The sequence below is a fragment of the Malaclemys terrapin genome, chromosome 3, assembly GCF_027887155.1.
Source record: "Malaclemys terrapin pileata isolate rMalTer1 chromosome 3, rMalTer1.hap1, whole genome shotgun sequence".
Lineage (NCBI taxonomy): Eukaryota > Metazoa > Chordata > Testudines > Emydidae > Malaclemys > Malaclemys terrapin.
Window position 1 is genome coordinate 89,658,043 of NC_071507.1, and position 21,736 is coordinate 89,679,778.

The 21,736-nt window shown below is 40.7% G+C and overlaps 2 protein-coding genes across 2 annotated transcripts in view; one reads left to right on the forward strand and one right to left on the reverse strand.

The window, feature by feature from the left end:
- The window catches only part of SLC22A3 (solute carrier family 22 member 3), a 78,119-nt gene extending 60,798 nt beyond the window's left edge, over positions 1-17,321 (reverse strand). The window contains exons 1-2 of the mRNA XM_054022155.1: positions 17,113-17,321; positions 16,403-16,466 (exon numbers count right to left, since the gene is read on the reverse strand). Coding sequence (XP_053878130.1) covers positions 16,403-16,414 — 12 coding nt within the window. The 5' untranslated portion in view covers positions 16,415-16,466; positions 17,113-17,321. The remainder of the gene's footprint in view (positions 1-16,402; positions 16,467-17,112) is intronic.
- Positions 14,818-21,736, forward strand: part of LOC128833898 (solute carrier family 22 member 2-like) — a 28,045-nt gene continuing 21,126 nt past the window's right edge. The window contains exon 1 of the mRNA XM_054022150.1: positions 14,818-15,307. Coding sequence (XP_053878125.1) covers positions 14,891-15,307 — 417 coding nt within the window. The 5' untranslated portion in view covers positions 14,818-14,890. The remainder of the gene's footprint in view (positions 15,308-21,736) is intronic.

A 21,736-nucleotide genomic window follows, 5' to 3' on the forward strand; every position in this document is an offset into this window, starting at 1 on the left:
CATTTCTAGATTTTCAAGTTATAGAAGACACATTGGCTGCATCTGTGACAACCCACATCTTAGAAGAGTTAAATGCTTGTCAATTGGACCCCAAACAGATGGCTGCTTGTGCATTTGATGGAGCTGCAAACTTCTCTGGAAGACATGGTGGAGTACAATCTTTTCTCAGAGAAAAGTGTAACCCCAATCTCTCCTACACACACTGCAGAGGCCATCTACTCCAACTAGCACTAGTACGAGCTGCAGAATCTTAAAAGACATTAAAAAAAGCTATAAATTGAATGTCTTCGTTATATTCTTTTTTCAGCAAGAGTCCAAAAAGACTGAATATCTTGGAAAATATAGAAGATACACTGGGACTGAAGTTCAAATTAGTCCAACCTGGGAAAACCCATTGGCTTTCTCATGAGCGATCCTTGGCTGTTGTCTTAAAATTACTCCAGCCGTTATTACTGGCTTTGGAAAGTATCTACCAAGATGGGATGGATCTAAGTAGTGAGGCTGGTGGATTACTTTTGCTACTACGTTCAGAGAAGATTATTGCCATTCTCTCTCTTGTAAGTCTACTGTTGAAACCACTTAGGTCATTAAACAATGCCATCCAGGCATCTGCTACAACAGTAGTAGCTCTTTGTCCAGCAATAGAAGCTACATTTGGATCAATCAGAGATCTATCCATTGAAAAAGTACTGGAAGAAGCAAAGCCTTCAGTCCAGAAGTTGACTAATGAAGGCATTTATATTGAATCCTTAAGTGAAGAAGACAAGAAGTGTTTGTTAAGACAACTGAAAAAGTATACAGACTTGATTCTTTAAAATCTACAACAGTGACTTCTAGATTCTACTCAACCTCTACGTAGGTTTTACAGATGCCTGTCCCATAAAACACCAACACAAACACCAACAGTTGAGTGGAGTGAGGCACTACCAGCAATGCGGCTGTCATGTGATTAGGACAGAATAGAGAATTTGAACACAGAGTGGAACATCATACGAATGAATGAAGATTTTACTTCAACTTCTTTTTTATCATTACTAGTGGCTCGACCTGATCTTTGTTCTGTTCCCTGGGATGAAAGAAGTAGGAATTCATCTCTTGCTACTCCCAGTCACAACAGCTACAGTTGAGCGTTCTTTTTCATCATTGAATAGAATTTTGTGTTCTGAAAGAAGTCGCCTTCTGTCTGATCATGTGAATGAACTAATAAGCATATCAACTGAAAGAATGGAAGTACCAGACACACGAGAAGTCACCAAAGATGAACACATTGCATTCAAGAAGTTCATTAACAGAGTTGTGCAAAATTATAACAAGAAACCAAGAAGGATGTAGACGTAGTGCTTCATAGAAGGCTTGAGTAGCCAACTTTAATTTGTGTGATGATTTTAAAACATGAGTTAAATCTAATAAAATGGTCATGAAACATTTTTCAGTTTTACTATGGTGCCATACAGCCCACCTTCACCCTCACAGTCTCACCCCTCATCAGCCCTGACACACACACCCTGTAAATTCGAACACACACACACACTTCAATTCCTGGGGAACCCACTGATCTGTAATACCATCCAAAAGACTGTCAGATGAGGTGGAGGGTCCTTTTAAAATCTTCCTCTAGTTAAAGAGAAAGGGAACAAGGCTGTTGTTAAAATGAAAGACTTCCTTACAACTTTATATTTCAAATGCTTTAACTGTTTTTCTGTATCTTTAATGAAAGGTTAAAAAGATTTGAATGATGTGTTTGTCATGGTACTAAGCAGGCTGGCTGAAGTTTCTGTATACCAAATCCCGAACCATGTAATGTTGAACAGTGACAGGGTTATATTAGCACCTTGAGGTCCATATATTCCATAACTTAGTTATATGCAGAATATATATCTTTTGCAACAAATTAATATTGCCTGGTTTTGCGTTTCATTATCGACCAGAAACTTGGCCCAGGGCTGTGGTTTGGGTGCAAGGAAGGATTTATGCTTTTTGAATAGAATCCAGTGGAAACTCAATTTACAAACCCAAGGCATTTAAGATCCAGGGTTTTGGTTTAGGCCTTTATAAAGATGTAACCCTTCTGGCAGGTGGACACAGCAGTAACAAGGGCTGGGTTCAATATCTAGGGTTTCTTTTTAACAATACAACACAGAACTGGTTCAAGCCCCCACCCAGTAACCTAGGAAAATTACACACCACCCCCTAGGCATCTCCAAGAGGCAATACTTCCCCTCTTGTAAGCACTGAGTCTGTGTGTAGAAAAGAAACTTAAGAGTTACAGAGACTAACAAAAGGCCTGGAACGGGAAATTTTCTCTCTTCTACAACTTTTTTACACAGCCTTCTACTTCAATATCTGTGAGCATGTTTGTTTTGCTATGTGGCTGGTTTATTGGGTAGATCTGGGGTCATTATTTTCTCTTTTAATTTTAAGCATTATTTCCCCATCTTCTGTGAAAGAAATAGCTGATCAGATAGTTCTTTGCTGTACCTGAAAAGCAAAAGCAAATAAAAAAAAGAGGGAAGTTTAAAAGAAATTTTACTTTGCTGACTATCATCTGACAAGATTTCTTTGCACTTTATATCAGCTCCTAAGAATGGTCTATTCAAATTTATCTTAATTTTTATCCCTTGAAATTATCTGGGAACACACACAACTGTTACTTTACATTCTTGATAAGATCAGAGTTTAGGGTTCTGGGAAAGAATAATATTTTCTCTGCATTGTGAGTGACAGGTTTGTTTAGATTTGAGCACAGCATTATTGTCAAATTGTTCAGTTGGACTGCACACTCTGTTATCTGAAACATAATAAAGTAGATCTGACTAGATAATGGTGCAGGGAGGGGACTCTTGCCGGACTTTTACATGAATCTAGCTGTATTGACCCTATCCAAACTCAGTGCAACAGATGTTTTCTCCCACTTGATATCCCTCTCACCAGATGTTTCCTCTCTTTGTTATTCCTCCTGTGTGTCTAGATTCCAATAAAGTTTGGTTCTCATGAAACCAGGCTTAAAATATAATTATTGTAGAAAAAACAACAGGACTTATACAAATACTTGTTATAACAAACCTTGTAGGTTATAAACACAAAAATACATTAAAATAGCTTTAAGGTTGTGACTCAAATCAACAAGTCAAGAGATTCAAAAGTATGGCATGAGAAATTATCAAGATGCATGGACACACATTCCAGACACCCCACTCAGCTGCTAAACTGCATATAGAAGATGTATTATCAGGATTAGAGCTCATGATTTTGTATTCCAAAATATAAGCCTTTGCTGTCTGAGAACCGCCATCAGCTACCAGGAGCTGTAAATGTTAGAGAAGGAGCCATTAGAATTTCAGTATTTGCCAACTAGATATCTCCAATTCTAAGCATGGGGGGAAATACTCTCATACTGTCTGGTAAGTGTTGACAAATGCTGAGTTGTTAATGATGATCGGTCTCAGCATTCCTGGTGCCACCTCCTTCCCTGTTCTGAAAGCCCCTGAGCCCAGCTAAAGTATTCAAAGATGCTGGTCCACTCCCAACATGAGAATAATTTCCTCACTATCAGTTGAAATTGATTCTCTATTGACTTGAACTCTTAGGCTTGGGGGAAGGAGGTTCTACAGCCACCAGCTTCTGGCAAAATATACATCCCTGCAAAGCAAGGCATGGTTGATGGCAGCTGAGGGGAGCAGCAGGTTTTCTCAGTACCTAGTTCCACTCAGTAAAGCAGGGTCTTTCCACATAGGCCTGGCAGCCTCTGGTTCTGACTGTCACCGATTACAGGTGGGCAGGATCCCCTGGCCTGCAAGAGAACTTGCTCCTTGTCCTTAATCTCTCCTGTGTGTTATGTGTAATAGGAGAATGAGAGCAGCCATTTCTGAGGTGGGCCCTTTGTATAATGCCCCCTTATGCTGTATCTGTAAAAAAAAATCCCATGCCACTGGTTCTGCAACTTTGGCCCCAGTATGCTGTAGTTAGGCTCAAAGGGTCACAAGCTACTTGCACCAGATAAAGGCATAGGCAGGGCGAGCACTAGATGTTTTGTCACCCAGGTCAGAAAATGTTTTTGCTGCCCCCCATCAACGGCAGAGAAAAGAAAGAGTTGATTTGTCACCCCCAGAAGGTGGCACCCACTCACCCACCCCTGTACATGCACTACTTGGGCACAAGGCAGGTAGATATTCATTCATCCTGAAGTCTGTGCAGTAGAATTGGTAGCCCCCTCACTGAGTCATCTATTGCCGGGCTCTATATTTAAACTGGTCTTTTCCCTTGTGACTAGATTCTCACCTGTGCTAGGTTTTATTTTTATCTGTAACTTAAGAACTAAGCTGTTTTAGTCATTTATTTATTTAATGTCATGAACTGCCCTTACTTGGGGGGAGGGATAGCTCAGTGGTTTGAGCATTGGCCTGCTAAACCCAGGGTTGTGAGTTCAATCCTTGTGGGGGCCACTCTGGGGCAAAATCAGTACTTGGTCCTGCTAGTGAAGGCTGGGGGCTGGACTTGATGACCTTTCAAGGTCCCTTCCAGTTCTAGGAGATGGGATATCTCCATTAATTTATTTATTTATTTACTTTAGTCCATGAAGTACTAACTGCCTATGCCTCACAGCTCAGACTCCCTTCTGTTCACTCTCACCTTGAGAATGGACTCTCACTAGCCAGCTCTATATTGGTATATTACCAGTACAAAGCACAAAGACTTTGTTCCTCCCACTCATGCTCTTACAATCAGCCAGGCTTACCTCTGACTCTTCCATTTCAAAAACTCAGACTTCAAAGAGACTAGTTCAAAGAGGTAAAAAAAGCTCTACAGTGAGGCACTGGGGACACTACATTCTCTCCTTTTACACTTCATGGAATTTCTTCTCACCAGTTCTGAAATAAAATAGGTCACAATGGGTCATATAACAACAGAGGATGTCCCAGACAGAACATGTTTGCCATTATCTTTTGAGTCATATGCCACCCCTGATATGTCTGCCTTCTGTGCGGCAGAAACTGATTATTGAAAAGTTTTCATGCATGCTCATCCATAGGCTTTTGCAAGGGAAAAAATCTTTGACCCACCATGCCTTTTTAAAATGGGGTGGGGAGGGAATGTACAAATGTATCAGAACAAAATCTAATCTACTCACTTTATTCACATTCTCAGAATTGTTCTCATTGACATTGAAAATTAAAGGCAGAATCCTGAAAACGATTACTCACCTGAGTAGTCCCATTGAAGTCAATGGGATTAAAGGGAGTAAGGACTACATGTGTGAGTAAGGGGTTTGCAGGACCTGGACCAAAATTACCACGGCAATAGTATTTTTGTTTAAAAATGTAAAGCCCATCTTTTCCTTCTTGTTTCATCATTCCCTGAACTATCATGCTGTAACTGTACCAGCCATCAAAAATTAATGTACTGCTCACTTGATATTTAAATTCCCGTGGCAGCTCTTATAAGAGCTGGGGTGTTAACCCCAAGGTCCTTGCTGAGATTATCCTCAATTTCTCTATCCCCTTGCAGTTTCAGTTGGCTTTATGACAGTCTTTCGGTGGTGAGACATGAATGCAGGATTATGGTCTCAGGCCTGCAAGCCCTATCCCAGATGAGTATTCCTTATTCACCCAAGTAGCTCCATTAGGGTCAATGGATACTTTTCATAGGAATATAGGTTTGTAGGCTCGGACTCTATGGTTTCACTATGCGCTGTGAAGAAAGCCTTCCTTACAGCACATATATCTGATATAATAATAGTAAAGAGAATGTTGAGAAACACTGACAAAATACAACTCTTTTTCATTTCAAGGTCACTTCAATACACAAGTGCCCCTTGAAAGAGCAAATCTCACCACTCAGATGGTTATGCAGAGTAAATATGTTATTTTTAAGCATCATTAAAATGTATTTTATTAACACAAACCCTCACACTTTGGCATTACACTTCTTGTATTGGCAGTGCTACCCACACAAACTGCTGAGGGTAAATAAAGGTTGGAAGACAGTTGATGAGTGGGAAAAACACAGAACAAACCACTGAAAAGAAAAGATAATGCTACGAAGGAGCAAACGAAAACAAGTACAGAGAGATGTTCAAAGGTAGCATTGAAAGTTTGTTCCTTCCCATCCGCCTGATATTTATTACCTTTTGAAAACAAACCCTCAACTGAAAGCAAAAAATTTGGCTGCTAGCTTTCCAATTAAGCTAATTGCAGAGAGAAATTCTAATTGGATTTAGGTACCAGCAAGCAATTCATCTTGGCAAATGTATACAGAATCTGAGCTGCATTGGCAAAACTACACAAAAAGTTCACAGATGTTTTTGCTTAGTGTGTTGCAAGGGGCTTGATCATACTACGCTTGAAGTTACTGGAAAAACTCCCATTGACTTCAACGGGAATTAGAGCAGGCCCTAAGGCCCAGCAGACAGCTGTGTACATCACTGAGTGTCAAGGACCAAGGACAAAGTTACTGTGACAACAAAAAGAAATAGGACCTGACCCAAATCCCTTTGAAATCCATGCAAGTCTTCCCTGGACTTTAATGAGAGTTGAACCAGGCGTATAAAAGGCAGTTCAATCATGAGAGCTCAGGTCCCCCCCACCTCTTCACAGATCATTTTTGCCAAAAAATCCTTGAACGTCAATTTAGTGAAGGTGGGTCATCTGATTGCTTCTCTGCTGCAGCAGGTGCACTATTGCTACTAACTTGCCCAACAATAAAAATGAATGGAACATACTGAATCGGTTTCTTCAAATTCTTGAGTCCTGAAAAATCACACCAGAAACTTGGAGGGAGGACAGATTTTCTCTGAATTTGCCATAGGGATTCGTTACTATTTACTACTCACAAGGCCAGATTTTACCTGCTTCACAATATCTTTTATTTAGGAAAAAACGATGGGCTACTGCTTATCAGCCAGCTAAACAAAACTATCTCCACCTGCCAAATAAAAACAAGTTAAGATTTATGAAAAAATAAAAAGAATTGGGTACTACTACTTCTACAGAAGTGCAAAAATGATTCTTACCCTAGAAGCCAAAAGAACTTGTATGAATCATCTGAGTAAAGACATTCAACGTGAATTCTCTCTCATTATCCTCAAGTGCCATAATGTTTAAATAACCTTTTATATAGCTCTGGGGAATCTACGCTTGCCCCTAACATCTCTGACAGAGACCCTGATTCACCAATCCATCCTTATTTAGCAAAGTGTTTAAACATGTGATTAACTTTAAACATGTGATTAAATCCCACCGACTTTAATATAATTTATGCACATGCTCAATGTTAAGCATGTTGTGACAGAATATAGCCTGGTGTTCACACCCTGCACACTAATGTAATAATGTTTGTACAGGATATGCCTTGTGAAGTATCACTTAAAAACTCATAATTTGTTGATCAATAATAGCATGGCAAAATGCACATAACAGCATTATATGTGAAGTTATAAACATAATGAGCTCATGACTAAAAGTATGTTTTCCAGATAAATCTGGGGACTGGCCAAACCAAAAGGCAAGCTTATGCCTCAGCCAGGTGTAAACACAGCTGATGGACAATTACCTGCTAAATGGCCATTCTTTGGCAGAAAAGGGGGCTGGGGCAAAAATCTACATCTTAGCAAAGAAACAGCTGGAGTTTCCTTCCACACACACTGCTTGTTGCCTTGCTCCCAGCTGGAAATGCTTCTCAAAGGTGGGACAGGACTACAAAAAGAAGGGGCAGACACCCCAAAACATCCTCCTCTCTCTCCCTGCTGGTCGCATTCTCTGCGCCTGAAAAGATAAAGGACATATCTGTTGGACTCTGGGGCCAGGGACCTGACCTAAAGAGTTTGGTCAGTATGACTGCTGAAAGCATACAGCAAGAAAACTTTGCTCTGAATCTAATACATTTCATTAAGGTAGTGTTTTATGTTTTTTTCTTGTAATCATTTCTGACTTTTATGTCTCACCAATTATACTCACTTAAAACCTCTTTCTAGTTAATACTTGTTTTACTGTTTTAGCTAATCCAGTGTATTTAAATTGGAATGTCTGGATTCTCTATTTAAAATAATAAGATGCCATATTATTCCCTTAAAGGAATAATGGATTTAATATATTTGTACTGTCCAGAAAAAGGCTGGGCAGTACAGAACATACATTTCTGAGGGACGATCTGGGACTGGAGGTGTGTTGGGGTCACCCTGTAGTATAAGCAAGGCTGGCTAAAGCCAAGGTGCGGCTGTCTGGCTGAAGCATACACAGACATAGCTGGGAGTGACTTACATCCTGGAGGCAGTTTGTGAGCAGTCCAGGTTGCTATAGCAGCAAGGCATTGTAAAGCTTACAGGGCAGGGGTCACATACTAATCTGGCTTTTGCCCCTGGTATGTCACAGTGTGCTTACAAGTGTTGCTGAAAAGGGATGGACTTAAGTAGCACTTGCTTAAGTGCATTGCTGAATCAGGGCCAGAGTGTCTTTTTGCATTCTCCTCACCAGTCCTCTGTGCTGTACCAGTTATGTCAGCCTTGATATCCCTCGTGGCTTTTCTTCTCATTAATATTTCTGTGCCTTCTTCCATGTGGCCCCTTGTTCTTAGTCTGCCTGGAATCTGTTTAACAATCCTCTACCCTCTTCTCTTTCAAAACATACATAAATGCCCTGCGTCTGCAACATCATCTATGCAAGAAGAGCATCTTTACCCTTGTGTCAAAAATAAATACATACATTTGAACTATCAAGGTGTAGAAGTGCCTAAACTGAGGACCCATGTAACATAACTTCACCCCATTGCCTACCTTGCCCCTCAACGTCCTGCTATTCATTATAGTCTCACTTGCCTATCAAATCAATCTTCTAGGGCCCAGTCCTGTAACTACTCCTGGGTGGGTGACCTGTTGCTCCCACGCAGATTTCCATTGAAGTTAATGGGCTTTAGAACAGGTATAGTAGTCTGCCCATGCACATGAAGTTGCAGGATTGGCCTGGGATATATCTTCTGTGTATTTTCTGTGAAGCACCTAGGACACTGTTGGCACTACAAAATAACAGTTGATTATAGCTGATCTCTTTTTCTATCTTCTTCCCACAACAATTAATTATCAACACTCCTTGATAATAACTGATATACAAACATTTGGATGCTACCAATCCTTCGTCAGATCAGATCCAATTTCCCTTCCTTCTAATATCCCATTTGGGTTTTTTCCCCGTACAATATCACACACTAATTACAATACATATTCATAAATATACAGCTAAAGGTACATAGAAATGTTTATTAGTCAATCATAAAAGCTATATTTTTGTAAAGTCCCAATTATTCCCTCCTCTGGGCTTCCCAGTATATTCCAGTCAACTATAGGTCTGTCATATTTTAACTGTAAGATCTTCACAGCAGGGACAGTGTACTCTGATTTTTACAGTACTGGAGAACTTGTTATAATTATGCATTACAATTTTTAGATGGCACAAAGCCATAGTGTATTTATTATTTAATACCAAGATGAGCTCAAGCTGCACAGATCCAGGGGTTTTGGTTCCGGTGCATCTTCAATTTAAAATAACTATTTTATTTTTATTTTGCAGGGGGGAAAAAATCTCCTACAGAGTTACTGTTTACTCTCTTAGGTCACATTCTATTAATTAAATTTTCATAACTGCAAAATTTACTCTTTTTTCTGCTATAAAATGCTGTAAATAAATATTGAGTGGACAGTAAAAGAACAAATTTATAAAAAGGCAACTTCTGAGCCTGAACACTTTCTTCAGAGATCGGCGAATGGAACACTCTGCGTATTGTCATTCTTTGAAGGCCGAGTTCACCTTCAGGCATGCTAAGATCCAATGGGGATTTAAGTGGCATTGTACGAGTGGGATGAGGTCTTAACCAACCACCCTGTTCCCAGAACTCTCAGTTATTGATATCAGCAGTAGCGTTATTCTTGAAAACATGAAGATAAAGTAGGGTTTATGCATATGGAACAAAAAGAACGGGAGTACTTATGGCACCTTAGAGACTAACAAATTTATTTGAGCGTAAGCTTTCGTGGGCTACAGCCCACTTCATCCAATGCATAGAATGGAACATACAGTGAGAAGATAAATATATATACACATACAGAGAACATGAACATACAGAGAACATGAAAAGGTGGAAGATGAGCTATTATCAACAGGAGAAAAAAATGTTTTGTAGTGATAATCAAGATGGCCCATTTCAGACAGTTGACAAAAAGGTGTAAGGATACTTAACATGGGCAAATAGATTCAATTTGTGTAATGACCCAGCCACTCCCAGTCTCTATTCAAGCCAAAGTTAATGGTATCTAGTTTGTATATTAATTCAAGTTCAGCAGTTTCTCATTGGAGTCTGTTTTTGAAGCTTTTCTGTTGCAAAATTGCCACCTTTCAGTCTCCTGCTGATAATAGCTCATCTTAATTAATTAGCCTCAGAGTTGGTATGGCAACTTCCACCTTTTCATGTTCTCTGTATGTGTATATATATTCTCACTGTTCCATTCTATGCATCGGATGAAGTGGGCTGTAGCCCACAAAAGCTTATGCTCAAATAAATTTGTTAGTCTCTAAGGTACCACAAGTACTCCTGTTCTTTTTGCGGATACAGACTAAACACGGCTGCTACTCTGAAACCTGGCATAAGGAACAGTGTCAAACCAAAATAATTACTAACCTATCTGATTGAAGAACTATGTTACTAGAGGAACCACAGTGTTGTGGTGTCTATCAAGCGAGTTCTGGCATGGGACTCAATGTGAGGAGATCAAGGGCTAGATTCACAAAGAAACGTAGGTGTCACAACTCTGAGCGTCCCTACACCTCACTTTTAGGCTAGTGGAAAATCACTGGGTTTAACAAAGCCTGAGCTCGGCTCCTATGCAATGAATGGGGAGAGACAGGAGCCTGCAAATGGGATCCACAAAAGCCAGCACACTAGGCAGGGAGATGCCAAGCAAAGGGGTGTGTGCTAAATCCTGCCCCCTTCTCAGAGCTAGCACCTAGGTCCAGGCTGCAGAGAGGTGCCCATCTCTGTTTGGGATTCTCAGCTGCAAACCCTCTCTAGGTGTTAGGCATCTATGCTGTTTTAGCAAGAAGCCCAGGGGGCAAGAGGACAATGATGACACGCTCTCTTCAAACTCTTAGCCCAGTGCTCAGGGTATTCACCTGAGATGTGGGAGACATCTGGCTCAACTCCCCTCTTCACCTGAGGGAGAGAAGGGAGTTGAACAGGGCTCTTCCACCTTCAAGGTGAGTGCACTAGTCACTGGGCTACAGGATATTCTGATGTGGGGCTCCCTCATTCTCTCTTGCTGAAGCTGCTCCACTGTGGATAAATAATTTAAAAAGTCATTGGAACCAGGGGACTGGACCCTGGGTCTCCCACAGGAGTGTGCTAACCACCAGGCTACAGCGCCAGTCTCATGCTCATTTGCTTGCTCTCTGGCCCAATGACTTTTTCAATTAGTCACAGTGGAACAGCTTTGACTGGAGAGACTGAGAGAGCCCCCAGATCAGAATATGCCATAGCCCAGTGGTTAGTGCACTCATGTGAGAGTTCCTTGTTCAGATCCCTTTCCTCTCCCTCCCCCCAGGTGGAATGGGGACTTGAGCAAGAGATTTCCCACATCCCAGGTGAGTGCCCTAATAACCACTGGCCTAAAAGTTATTAAGGGAGGTCCCTCTCCCCACCTTGCCTGGCCATTTTGTATCAGCTTGTTTAGAGGGGGCCAATTCAATAGGTAAGCTCTCAGCATGCTTACCAGATCAGGTCCCCATAGCAAGTTAGGCAGAGGAATGCCTATCTGCCCCCAATTCATGCCTTGTTCTGGGACGGTTAGGTGTGTAAGTCCTTTTGTGAATCTAGCCCCTGGTTTCTAGTCCCATCTGTGACACTTTGGGCAAGTCACTTAAGCTCTTTTTTACTCAGATTCCCTATCTTGGAAAATGAGGAGCACTATACTCACCCACTTTTAGAAAACACGTTGAGATCTATGGATAAAATGTGCCACTGTTTAAGTACAAAACATTATTATATTATTATTGGCTTGGATCTGTATTGTGAACTACAATCAATTTTCTAGAGCAGGTTGTTAGTTTTAACTTCATTTAAGTATTAAATGAAGATCCCTTAAAAAGACTATAAACATGTATCAGAGGCTCCAGGAGTTCAGTGTACAGGAACACTTAACTCAGCTTTTGGAGTGTTGACATATTTCATAGCAGGCGTGATAATACATTACTTTCTATAAACTAAAGAGATTACTGATTATACACAGTAAAAGTGTCTCAATAGACAACTGCTTTAATTAACCTACTGCAGCAGGGCAGGTCTTCTGGTAAGAGATATAGTAACTCTCCATTCAAACGGGTGTTCCTGATTCTTTCACCTTCTCCTTATATCCCCCCTCAGTTAAGCATCAGAGGGAACACAGACCTTGCTCTGCACTAGGGGAGGACAGGCTAGAACTATGGGTCAATAACTGAACTGAAAAAACCCAGCTGAAGTACAAGTTACACCACAAGGAGACAGAACTGACCTGGCGGATGGGAGCCTGATCAGACTGGGCCAGAACACACAGGGGGGACAGCCAAACCAGACACAGAAGGGCTTTGTAACAGACTACTCCCAGGTGTGGATGGGAACCATGGCTTCCAGGAGAACTAAGCAAGGGCTAATGCAATGCAGTTTTATAATGATTAAAGTGACAGCATTTTCCACCTCTAACACATGCTTTTGAGTCTAGGGCTAGATGTTCAACAAACTGACCTTCAGATGACTCCAAATCTTCCTGTTTAATCTTTTAGGCCCAGGTTCTGGGCTTCCCTGTGGGCCAGTCTGCCAGCATATAGGGACCACAAACCCTGCTGATCTACCCCTAGGGGATACATCTGGCACAGGGATTATTCTCCTGTGGCATAGGGGCAGTGGAACAGCCCTATATTGCTCCCCCACTTGCAGTTCCTGGCATGGGGTCATGCTGGGACATACCCAGGGGAGAAAAGGAGGACAGAGTGCATTTCCAAGATGCATTTATGCACCTGCCCTTGTATTTATTTTGGTTTGTTTTAGTATTGGCTTTAAATATAAATAAGTGTGTAACTGGTGTAAACTTAAAAGGATGTTTGCTGGTGGACACAGTTACTACAAAGTGCATGCGTATAGCACTTAAGGTCATCTCTCACTCTCTTACAGGTTCTCATCTCTTGACTTTGAATGCAATAGTCAGGGCTACACATACTTTAAAAGCTCCCTGTGAACAGGAACAAATCTGATCTTTTATTATGCCATATAGAAATTGTTAATATCAAAATAGTGCCCATATTTGTGACTTGTCGGGTAGTGTCCATGGATAGCGAACGATTACAGGATTAGAAAACATGGTTTATAGTGATAGTCTCAAGAAGCTCAATCTACTTAGTTTAACAAAGGGAAGGTTAAGGGGTGACTTGATTGCAATTATAAGTATCTACATGGGGAACAAATATTTAATAGACTTTTCAATCTAGCGGAGAAAGGTATAAGATGACCCAATGGGTGGAATCTGAACCTAAACAAATTCAGACTTGAAATAAGGGATACATTTTTAACAATGAGAGTAATTAATGATTGAAACAATTTACCAAGGGTCGTGGTGGATTCTCCAGCACTGACCATTTTTAAATCAAGACTGGATGCTTTTCTAAAAGATCTGCGCTAGGAATTATTTTGGGGAAGTTCGATGGCCTGTGCTATTCAGGAGGTCAGACTAAATCATCACAATGGTCCCTTCTGGCCTTAGAATCTCAGCATAGAACAGGAGCACAACATGAATGATCTCAAAAGACAGAAGAGACTGAAGGGAAAATTGAGATTTCTTTATAGCTTTAGCATAAGCCCGGATGTTAGCATTGTATAATCAGGTTACATGACATAAACAGAATGTATACACATGAGTAGAACATGGTTTAGGGCTAGTCTCTGAGCTAAGCCTCCCAGAAGGTGCAGGAAACAAAGCACAGCCCAGGAGGAAGGGGAGGAAAAGGAGGTTTTAAGGCCAACATTACATGCCCCAAATTCTGTTCGCTCTGGAGATTAGTACAGCCCTCAGCATACGTTAGAACAGCTAGAGGCGTTGCTCTAATTTATGGACCTTTGGCCCCTATTGGCTGCTCTGCAGTCCAGAATAGCTACTTTATTCTGTGGCCATTCCCCTGCCATCTCTCCTACCGTCAGCACACCCTGTACTGGAGGCTCTGAGGAAGCTTCCCTGGTGCCATTGGGCCAGATTTGTGAAGATATTTAGCCACCTAAAGCTGCAGATAGGTGCCTAGTGGGATTTTCCAAAGCACCTAGGCACAACACTCCCAATGGTTAGGTACCTAGGTGCTTTAGAAAACCCCACTAGGCATCTATATGTATCTTTAGCTGGCTAAATACCTTTAAAAATCTGGAAATGTGTTCCATATACACTGCCAGCATAGTATATAGGGGCTAGAATCTGTTATACTTGAGGGTATAAAAATCTCAGGCCCCTATGAACAATGAAGAACACAATGTGCATTTATAATGCTTATGGACTCAGATAACAGAGGAATAATTGTCTAGCCTATATCATAGACTAACAAATCAACAGATGCTATGTAAAACACCAAGCGTAATCTTCCAAGCCCGTAACACACAAAACAAGCTAATAACCAACAGCAGAGTTTGCGTCACATAAGAATCAAAGCTTGATTTGAAACAACGCTTGAGAAATAAAGATTGCAACGCATGGTTTGTCAATTTACAAGATAAATTAACTATTTGACTTTTGGTCAAGTATCCTGCAGTTATTTAAACAGCTCTGCTTCCAACTAAATGCAGAGCAATGCTGTGAAGAGCAGCCCAGTTACTTATTTTAAGTGAGTTGCCATATGCAAAAATGCCAACCTTAGATGACATTCTAGAGCATATTGGGGAATTTGACTTGTTTCAGAAGCGAGCCTTTTTTGTCGTATGCCTGCTGTCTGCCTCCTTCACCCCTATTTACGTGGGTGTCGTCTTCTTGGGGTTCACTCCCGAACACCGCTGTCTCAGTCCTGGAGTTGCTGAGTTGAGCAGCCGATGTGGCTGGAGTCTAGAAGAGGAACTGAATTACACCGTTCCAGAGCAGGGGAGACACGGGGAGTCTTTCTCTAGTCAGTGCAGGAGATACGACATGAACTGGAACACAACTGGCTTCAGCTGCACAAATCCCTTAGAAAACTTCACCGGTTATGGCAACAGGAGCAGTATCCCTCTTACCCCCTGTCAAGATGGCTGGGTTTACGATTCTTCAGCATCATCCATCGTGACTGAGGTAAGAAACTTAAACAAGCAGCAACAGCCCATGGTTACCCAGGTATTTGCAAACTGAAAAAATCCCAAATAATAATTTTCTGAAGGAGGAAACACATATGCCAACTAATAGTCTCACCTCAGCCTGTGCATAGATTGAGTATAATTCCCAGTAACAATGCTAACACTAAATCTAGTTGAAGAGTACAAAAAGTGATCTATGAATATATTTGTGGGGGAAAATAGTAAGTACACTGTGCTATTATTTGCAGGGTCATATTACTAGTTTTTCAGGAGTAGTCAGAAGACTGGAAGTTTATTCATAAAAATGTTCACAAATCCTGAAAGTTTCATTAATTTCCATACAAATGATTATGCACATTTCATCATTTGCTATTCTCTTGTTTAAATGTTTCAGTCATCCATGCACGGGCCTGCTTTACAAATAGCATGAAAAGTTAGCAGCATTTAAAGCAAATACAAGTTAGTGAACTACTTTTCATGCTAAAATAGATGAAAACAAAAAACTGTGTCTGACTACATTTCAGAACAAAGATGGGGTTTTTAATTTTTTTTTAATAAACAGGGGGAAAGAGGGATATTTACCCACAATATTTACTCAGAAAACTGCAAAGCTAATTTTTTCCACCAATTTTCACCCATTTTTTTCCAACACTAATAAATTCCCAGGACATTTTAAACAAAATAAAAGCTGAAAATGAAGGGCTTTACACATGACCTAGCTGACTGATCTTGCACATGAATAATAAATAAAGTCAAAGACACAGTGAAGACAAAATTGGAAATTTGGTCAAATTAGAAAATATTTACATATAACAAATACTGTAATAGATAATGGGGATAAGGTAAAAACGATCTGCAAACAGAGAAAAAGGCTACATTTGTCACATAACTAATTTGCAATGGGTAATTCAACTGGCTCTAGTTAACATAGATGCCTCCCCTGCTACATTCTTCAAGATGAGAATACAACCTGTAAGTGATCATGTGTCGTGAGCAGTTTCCAAAATGAGCACGTTGTAAAGGGGAAGGAGCCCTGAAGACCTTTTAAGGTGAATCCAGGGGTATCCTCCTCCAGGAAAATTTTTTAACCTACCGTACTGGCCATTTGCTGCAATCTAGTATATTCCAAAGGCAACAAAAATGTTCTTCAGAAGATTCTACAAACCAGAGATAAAAGTAATCACTGGAAAAGATAGTTTAGGAGTAACCAGAGAGAGGCATGGAATGTTCATCAAATGCAAGAAAACCCTTTCACCAGCCATGCTGCCTGTGATGGGTTGGACCCCCCTTTCAAGGGTGCCACCTGATGTGCTGGGGTCCCACTGAGCCCATCTGTCCCACCAGCCTGGGCAGGCTCTCAAGCCCCCTTCCAGCACACACGCAGGTAGGGACATACCTAACTGTAGAATCACACAGAGTCTGTGATCACCTCTCTGTGGGAGACTCAGCTAGGGGATTGCCCACTGCTCCTGTGGATACATCCTCTGGAGTGTAAACCCAAAACTATATTGTCTTGCGCTGTATAGAGATCTATATAGAAATAAGCTCATGAAAATCACCCACTCCCTCAATGTGGAGGAAGTTATGCACAGCTTTTGCCCACCCCCACCTCCCAGTTATAAAAATTACATAAACTGGATTTTGGAATAAACAAGAAACAAATGTATTAACTACAAAGGGTAAATTTTAAGTGTTTATAAGGAACCGCAAACAGATCAAACCAGATTATTGAGCAAATAAAACAAAACACCCAACTAAGCTTAATACACTAAGGAATACTGGCCACAAATAATAATTTCTCACCTTATATGTTGTTTCAAGGAGGTTGCAGAGATTCTTGATGGTAAACTGCATTGCTTGCAGCTTTAATCTTCTGGGATTCCTTTTACAGGCTGTCCTTCCTTGCCTGGATTCAGCCCGTCTCCCCCAGCTTAGTTCCTTTGTTTCTTCAGGTGTTTTCAGCAGTCTTCCTTCTTGGGTGGGGAGGCAGTGGAGAAGAGCCCTGATTACCTCCCTCCCCAGCCTTAAATAGAATTTACATATGGTAGGAATCTTTTGTTTCCTATCCCATCCCCTTCCAGTGGAAAAATACCAGCTCAAGGAGGGACCCTGTACCAGGTGACATGATCACATGACCTTGTAGTGTCAAAGCAGCATCCCAGGAGGCTTCTCAGGAAGGTGGGAGATTAGTATCTTCAAAATTCTATTGTCCTTAACGACCCATCCAGGCTAATTGCTTACTGTCTGGTGGGCGTTCCCCCAAGTACACACACAGTTGTAATGGTTACATAGTCAATATTCCTAACTTCATATACAGAAATGGTACATGCATACAAATTGGATAAACACATTCAGTAGATCATAACCTTTCCAATGATACTTCACATTACCCATCTTGCATAAAACATCTTTGTTATGCCATATTCATATTATAACAATATTTTTGTGAAGAATATGGGGTGCAGCATCACACTCTCTTGTGAATGGTGGCAATGAATCAGAACCTTTTGCTATAATAGTGTCAAGGTTCCATGACTAGAAAAGATGTTAATGAGAACAGTCAAAGGTATTCTCATTATTACTTTGACTTCTTCTCTGGCCATATTCTAGTTATAAATTAATCTGATTTTCGATATTACATAGGTGAACAAACAAATATTCTCCTGAAATGTTTGCCAGCTAGGAGAAACCACAATATTTTGCTAGTGTATGAGAACCTGAAAGTGAAATTGACAAGAAATAAAAGTGAAACTGATGGAGAGAAATGCAAAAATAAACCAATAGCATGAGCGTTGAAAAATAAGTTTAATATTTTAAAATCCTTTGTGAGGTGTTATGTTGCTAAGAAAGGAATTTTGTTTAAATATTATTTTTAACCTGATTGTGTCCTGTTAGCCCTGTTTATACACAGTGCTAGAGTGTGATTAGTTGAAATCGCTCTATAATATGATGTAGGCTTCAATGTAATAGAAGGCAGTATTGCCCAGTGGGTAGAACACTGGACCGGGATCAGTAGATCTGGGTTCTATTCCCAGCTCAGCCACTGGCCTGTCGTGTAACAGTGGACAAGTCACTTTCCCCTCACAATACCTCAGTTTTCCCAGCTATAAGATGGAGGAGGATACTTTATCTCCTGTGTAAAGCACTTCAAGATCTACTGATGAAAAATGCTACATAAGAGCTTGATATGGTTACTATTAATGTAGACAAATACATTGAAGGCATATGCTGAGAGCTGAATTTGTGCTGTGAACTCCAGAAAGCCAATCAGACATCAAGTAGTATCAAGAAGGAGACTAAGAATAGTCCATACACTATTATAATGCCAGTATATACAGTGAGATACAGCTTGATCTGTGTTGATGCTGCATTCCCTTTAGGTAATCCTCCCTTGAAAGAGGCAAAGATCCAGAGAAATGATTAGGAGCATGTGGGGAGGGTGTATGTCACAGGGGGAGAGGCTAAAGAGATTAATTTGGAAGGGAGATGAGAAAAAGCAGATGTGATGGATACTATAAAGCAGTGGGGAATGGTAAGAAGTATTAGTGCATGCTTTATCCCTTCTCTTAAATGAGAATATGAGAAAATACTATTGAATTAAACACCAACACATATAAATAAAAGGAAATGAGTTAAATATGGGGTAAAGGGGAATCTGTGGAACTCATGGCCATAGGATGTTACTGAGGCAAAGAGCATAGGAATGTAAGAAAAGGTTAGACATGGGCAAGAACAATATCTGCTCTTACATTAGCTAGGATAAAATTATATGGACTAAGTGTTCTAAGGATGGGGAGCAGAAAATAAGGACATTCCCGCACCTAATACCTGGTCCTTTCCCTGTTTTGCCATTGACTTCAATGAGAGTAAAACTGTGCCCGTAATACAGTATTAAACATTCAGAGTTTTCACTTTCCTTTGAAGCTTCTGGCATTGGTCAAGGCTGGAGACAGCCCCTCAGCCTAGAGAGACCACTAATGAGAGACCAGCTTGGGCCACAACTTAAAAGCTCTGTCTACACACAGCTATTTTTAGGGCACTAGCTTGAGCCCCGCTAGTCCAAGTCAGATGATCCAGTCTGGGAGGCTGAGTGCTGTGTAGACATACTGAGCAACAGAAACATAGGGTGAGTCCCAGCGAAGTTACAGAGTACATGTTTGCTGTGAATAAAAGTGAAGTAAACTCTGCCACTGGGCTTTGTGCCAGGAGTTGGAGAGCAGGTTGCTCTGCTACGCTCTGGCAGGGCCCATTGTATCACACCTAACGACTCTATTAAGCAACAAATATGAAGCCATAGCCAGTGGCCCATGGATGCCCCCACAGACATTACTCACTTCACAGCTGCCGGGGTAAAGCTCAGTTCAGGAGCTCAGAGTCTGAAAATATCTTTACCTGCTGCTGAAAACTGCATTGGGCAACCCTCCCAGCACCCAGCAGCCGTGCAAACCCCCATGATGCTGCCTAGCCCTATAAGCCAATCTAAAACTAATGAAAGGCATCAGGGTGATACCACTGATTATATGGCTGCAGCCAGAAAGTGTAATGTACTCCTAAATCAAAGCCATAAATGCCTAACTCCAAGGCAGAATGGATGGACACTTCCTCCACGCAGTCACTACATATAGATGAGAATGAAGCTGAGTAAAATCTCTGCAGCATCACACAGTTTCCGTTGCTAGACAAGTTGCGATGAACAAACCACAAAGTCTAGAGGTTTAGCAAGATAAACTGATAGAGATTCAGTTTTTTTTTTTTTCAAATTTATCCAAAATTACAGGAGGATTAATTTTCTTAAAATTCCCTCCTCTTTCCCCCTGAACCCTCACCCCAGGAAGTAATTATGTGATATTCAGAGAAATAATAGAAAACATAGAAATGTAGGGCTGGATGGGACCTTGAGAAGTCATCAAGTCCAGCCCACTGTGGTAAGGCAGGACCAAGTGAACCTAGACCACCCTAAGAGATGTTTGTCTAATCTGTTCTTAAAAATATTCAGTGATGGGAATTCCACTATCTCCTTTGGAAGCCTATTGCAGATCTTAACTGCGCTTATAGTTAGAAAGTTTTTCCTAATATCTAACCTAAATCTCCCTTTCTGCAGATTAAGTGCATTACTTCCTGTCTTACCTTCAGCGGATACAGAGAACAATTGAGAGTCTTCTTTATAACCACCAGTAACAAATTTGAAGACTCATGTCCTTCCGCCTCTCAGTTTTCTTTTCTCAAGACTAAACATGACCAATTTTTTTAACTTTTTCCTCATAGGTCAGGTTTTCTAAACCTTTTATCATTTTTGTAACTCTCCTCTGTACTCTTTCCAATTTATCCACATCTTTCCTGAAGTGTGGCACACAGAATTGGACACAGTACTCCAGCTGAGGCCTCACCAGTGCCAAGTAGAGCAGGACAATCACCTCTGGTGTCTAACATGAAACACTCCTCTTAATACACCCCCAAAACATATTAGCCTTTTTCACAACTGCATCACATTGTTGACTCGTATTTAATTTGTGATCCACTATAACCCAGAGATCTTTTTCTTCAGTATTACCCCCTAGCCAGTTATTTCCTATTTTGTACTTGTGCACTTGAGTTCTCCTTCTTAAGTGAAGTACACTGCATTTTCTTTATTGAATATCATCTTGTTGATTTCTGACCAATTCTATAATTTGTCAAGGTTGGTTTGAATTCTAATCCTGTCCTCCAAAGTACTTGCTACCTCTCCCAACTTGATGTCATCTGCAAATTTTATAAGTGTACTCTTCCATTATCTAAGTCATTAATGAAAATATTGAATAGTACTGGACCCAGGACTGACCCCCTATACTGGACCCCACTAGATACACCTTCCCAGTTTGATAGCAAACCATTGAGAACTACTCTTTAAATATGGTCTTTCAATCAGTTGTGCACTGACCTTACAATAATTTCATCTAGACCACATTTCCCTAGTTTGCTTATGAGAATGTCATGTGGGGCGGTCTAAAGCCTTACTAAAATCAAGATATATCACATCTACTGCTTTCCCCCATCCACCAATCCAGTAACTCTGTCAAGGAAAGAAATTAGGTTGGTTTGACATGCTTTGTTCTGAACAAACCCATTCTGACTATTCCTTATAACCCTATTATCCTCTTGGCGCTTACAAATTGATTGTTTAATAATTTGTTCTGGTATCTTTCCAGGTACCGAAATTTGGATGACTGGTCTATAATTCCCCAGGTCCTCTTTGTTCCTTCTCCAGTCCTCTGGGACCTCACCCAGCCTCCTGGAGTTCTCAAAGATAATTGCTAACAGTTCTGATATTAAAAAAAACAGGAGTACTTGTGGCACCTTAGAGACTAACAAATTTATTAGCGCATAAGCTTTCGTGGGCTACAACCCACTTCTTCGGATGCATATTCTGATATTGCTTCAGCTAGTTCCG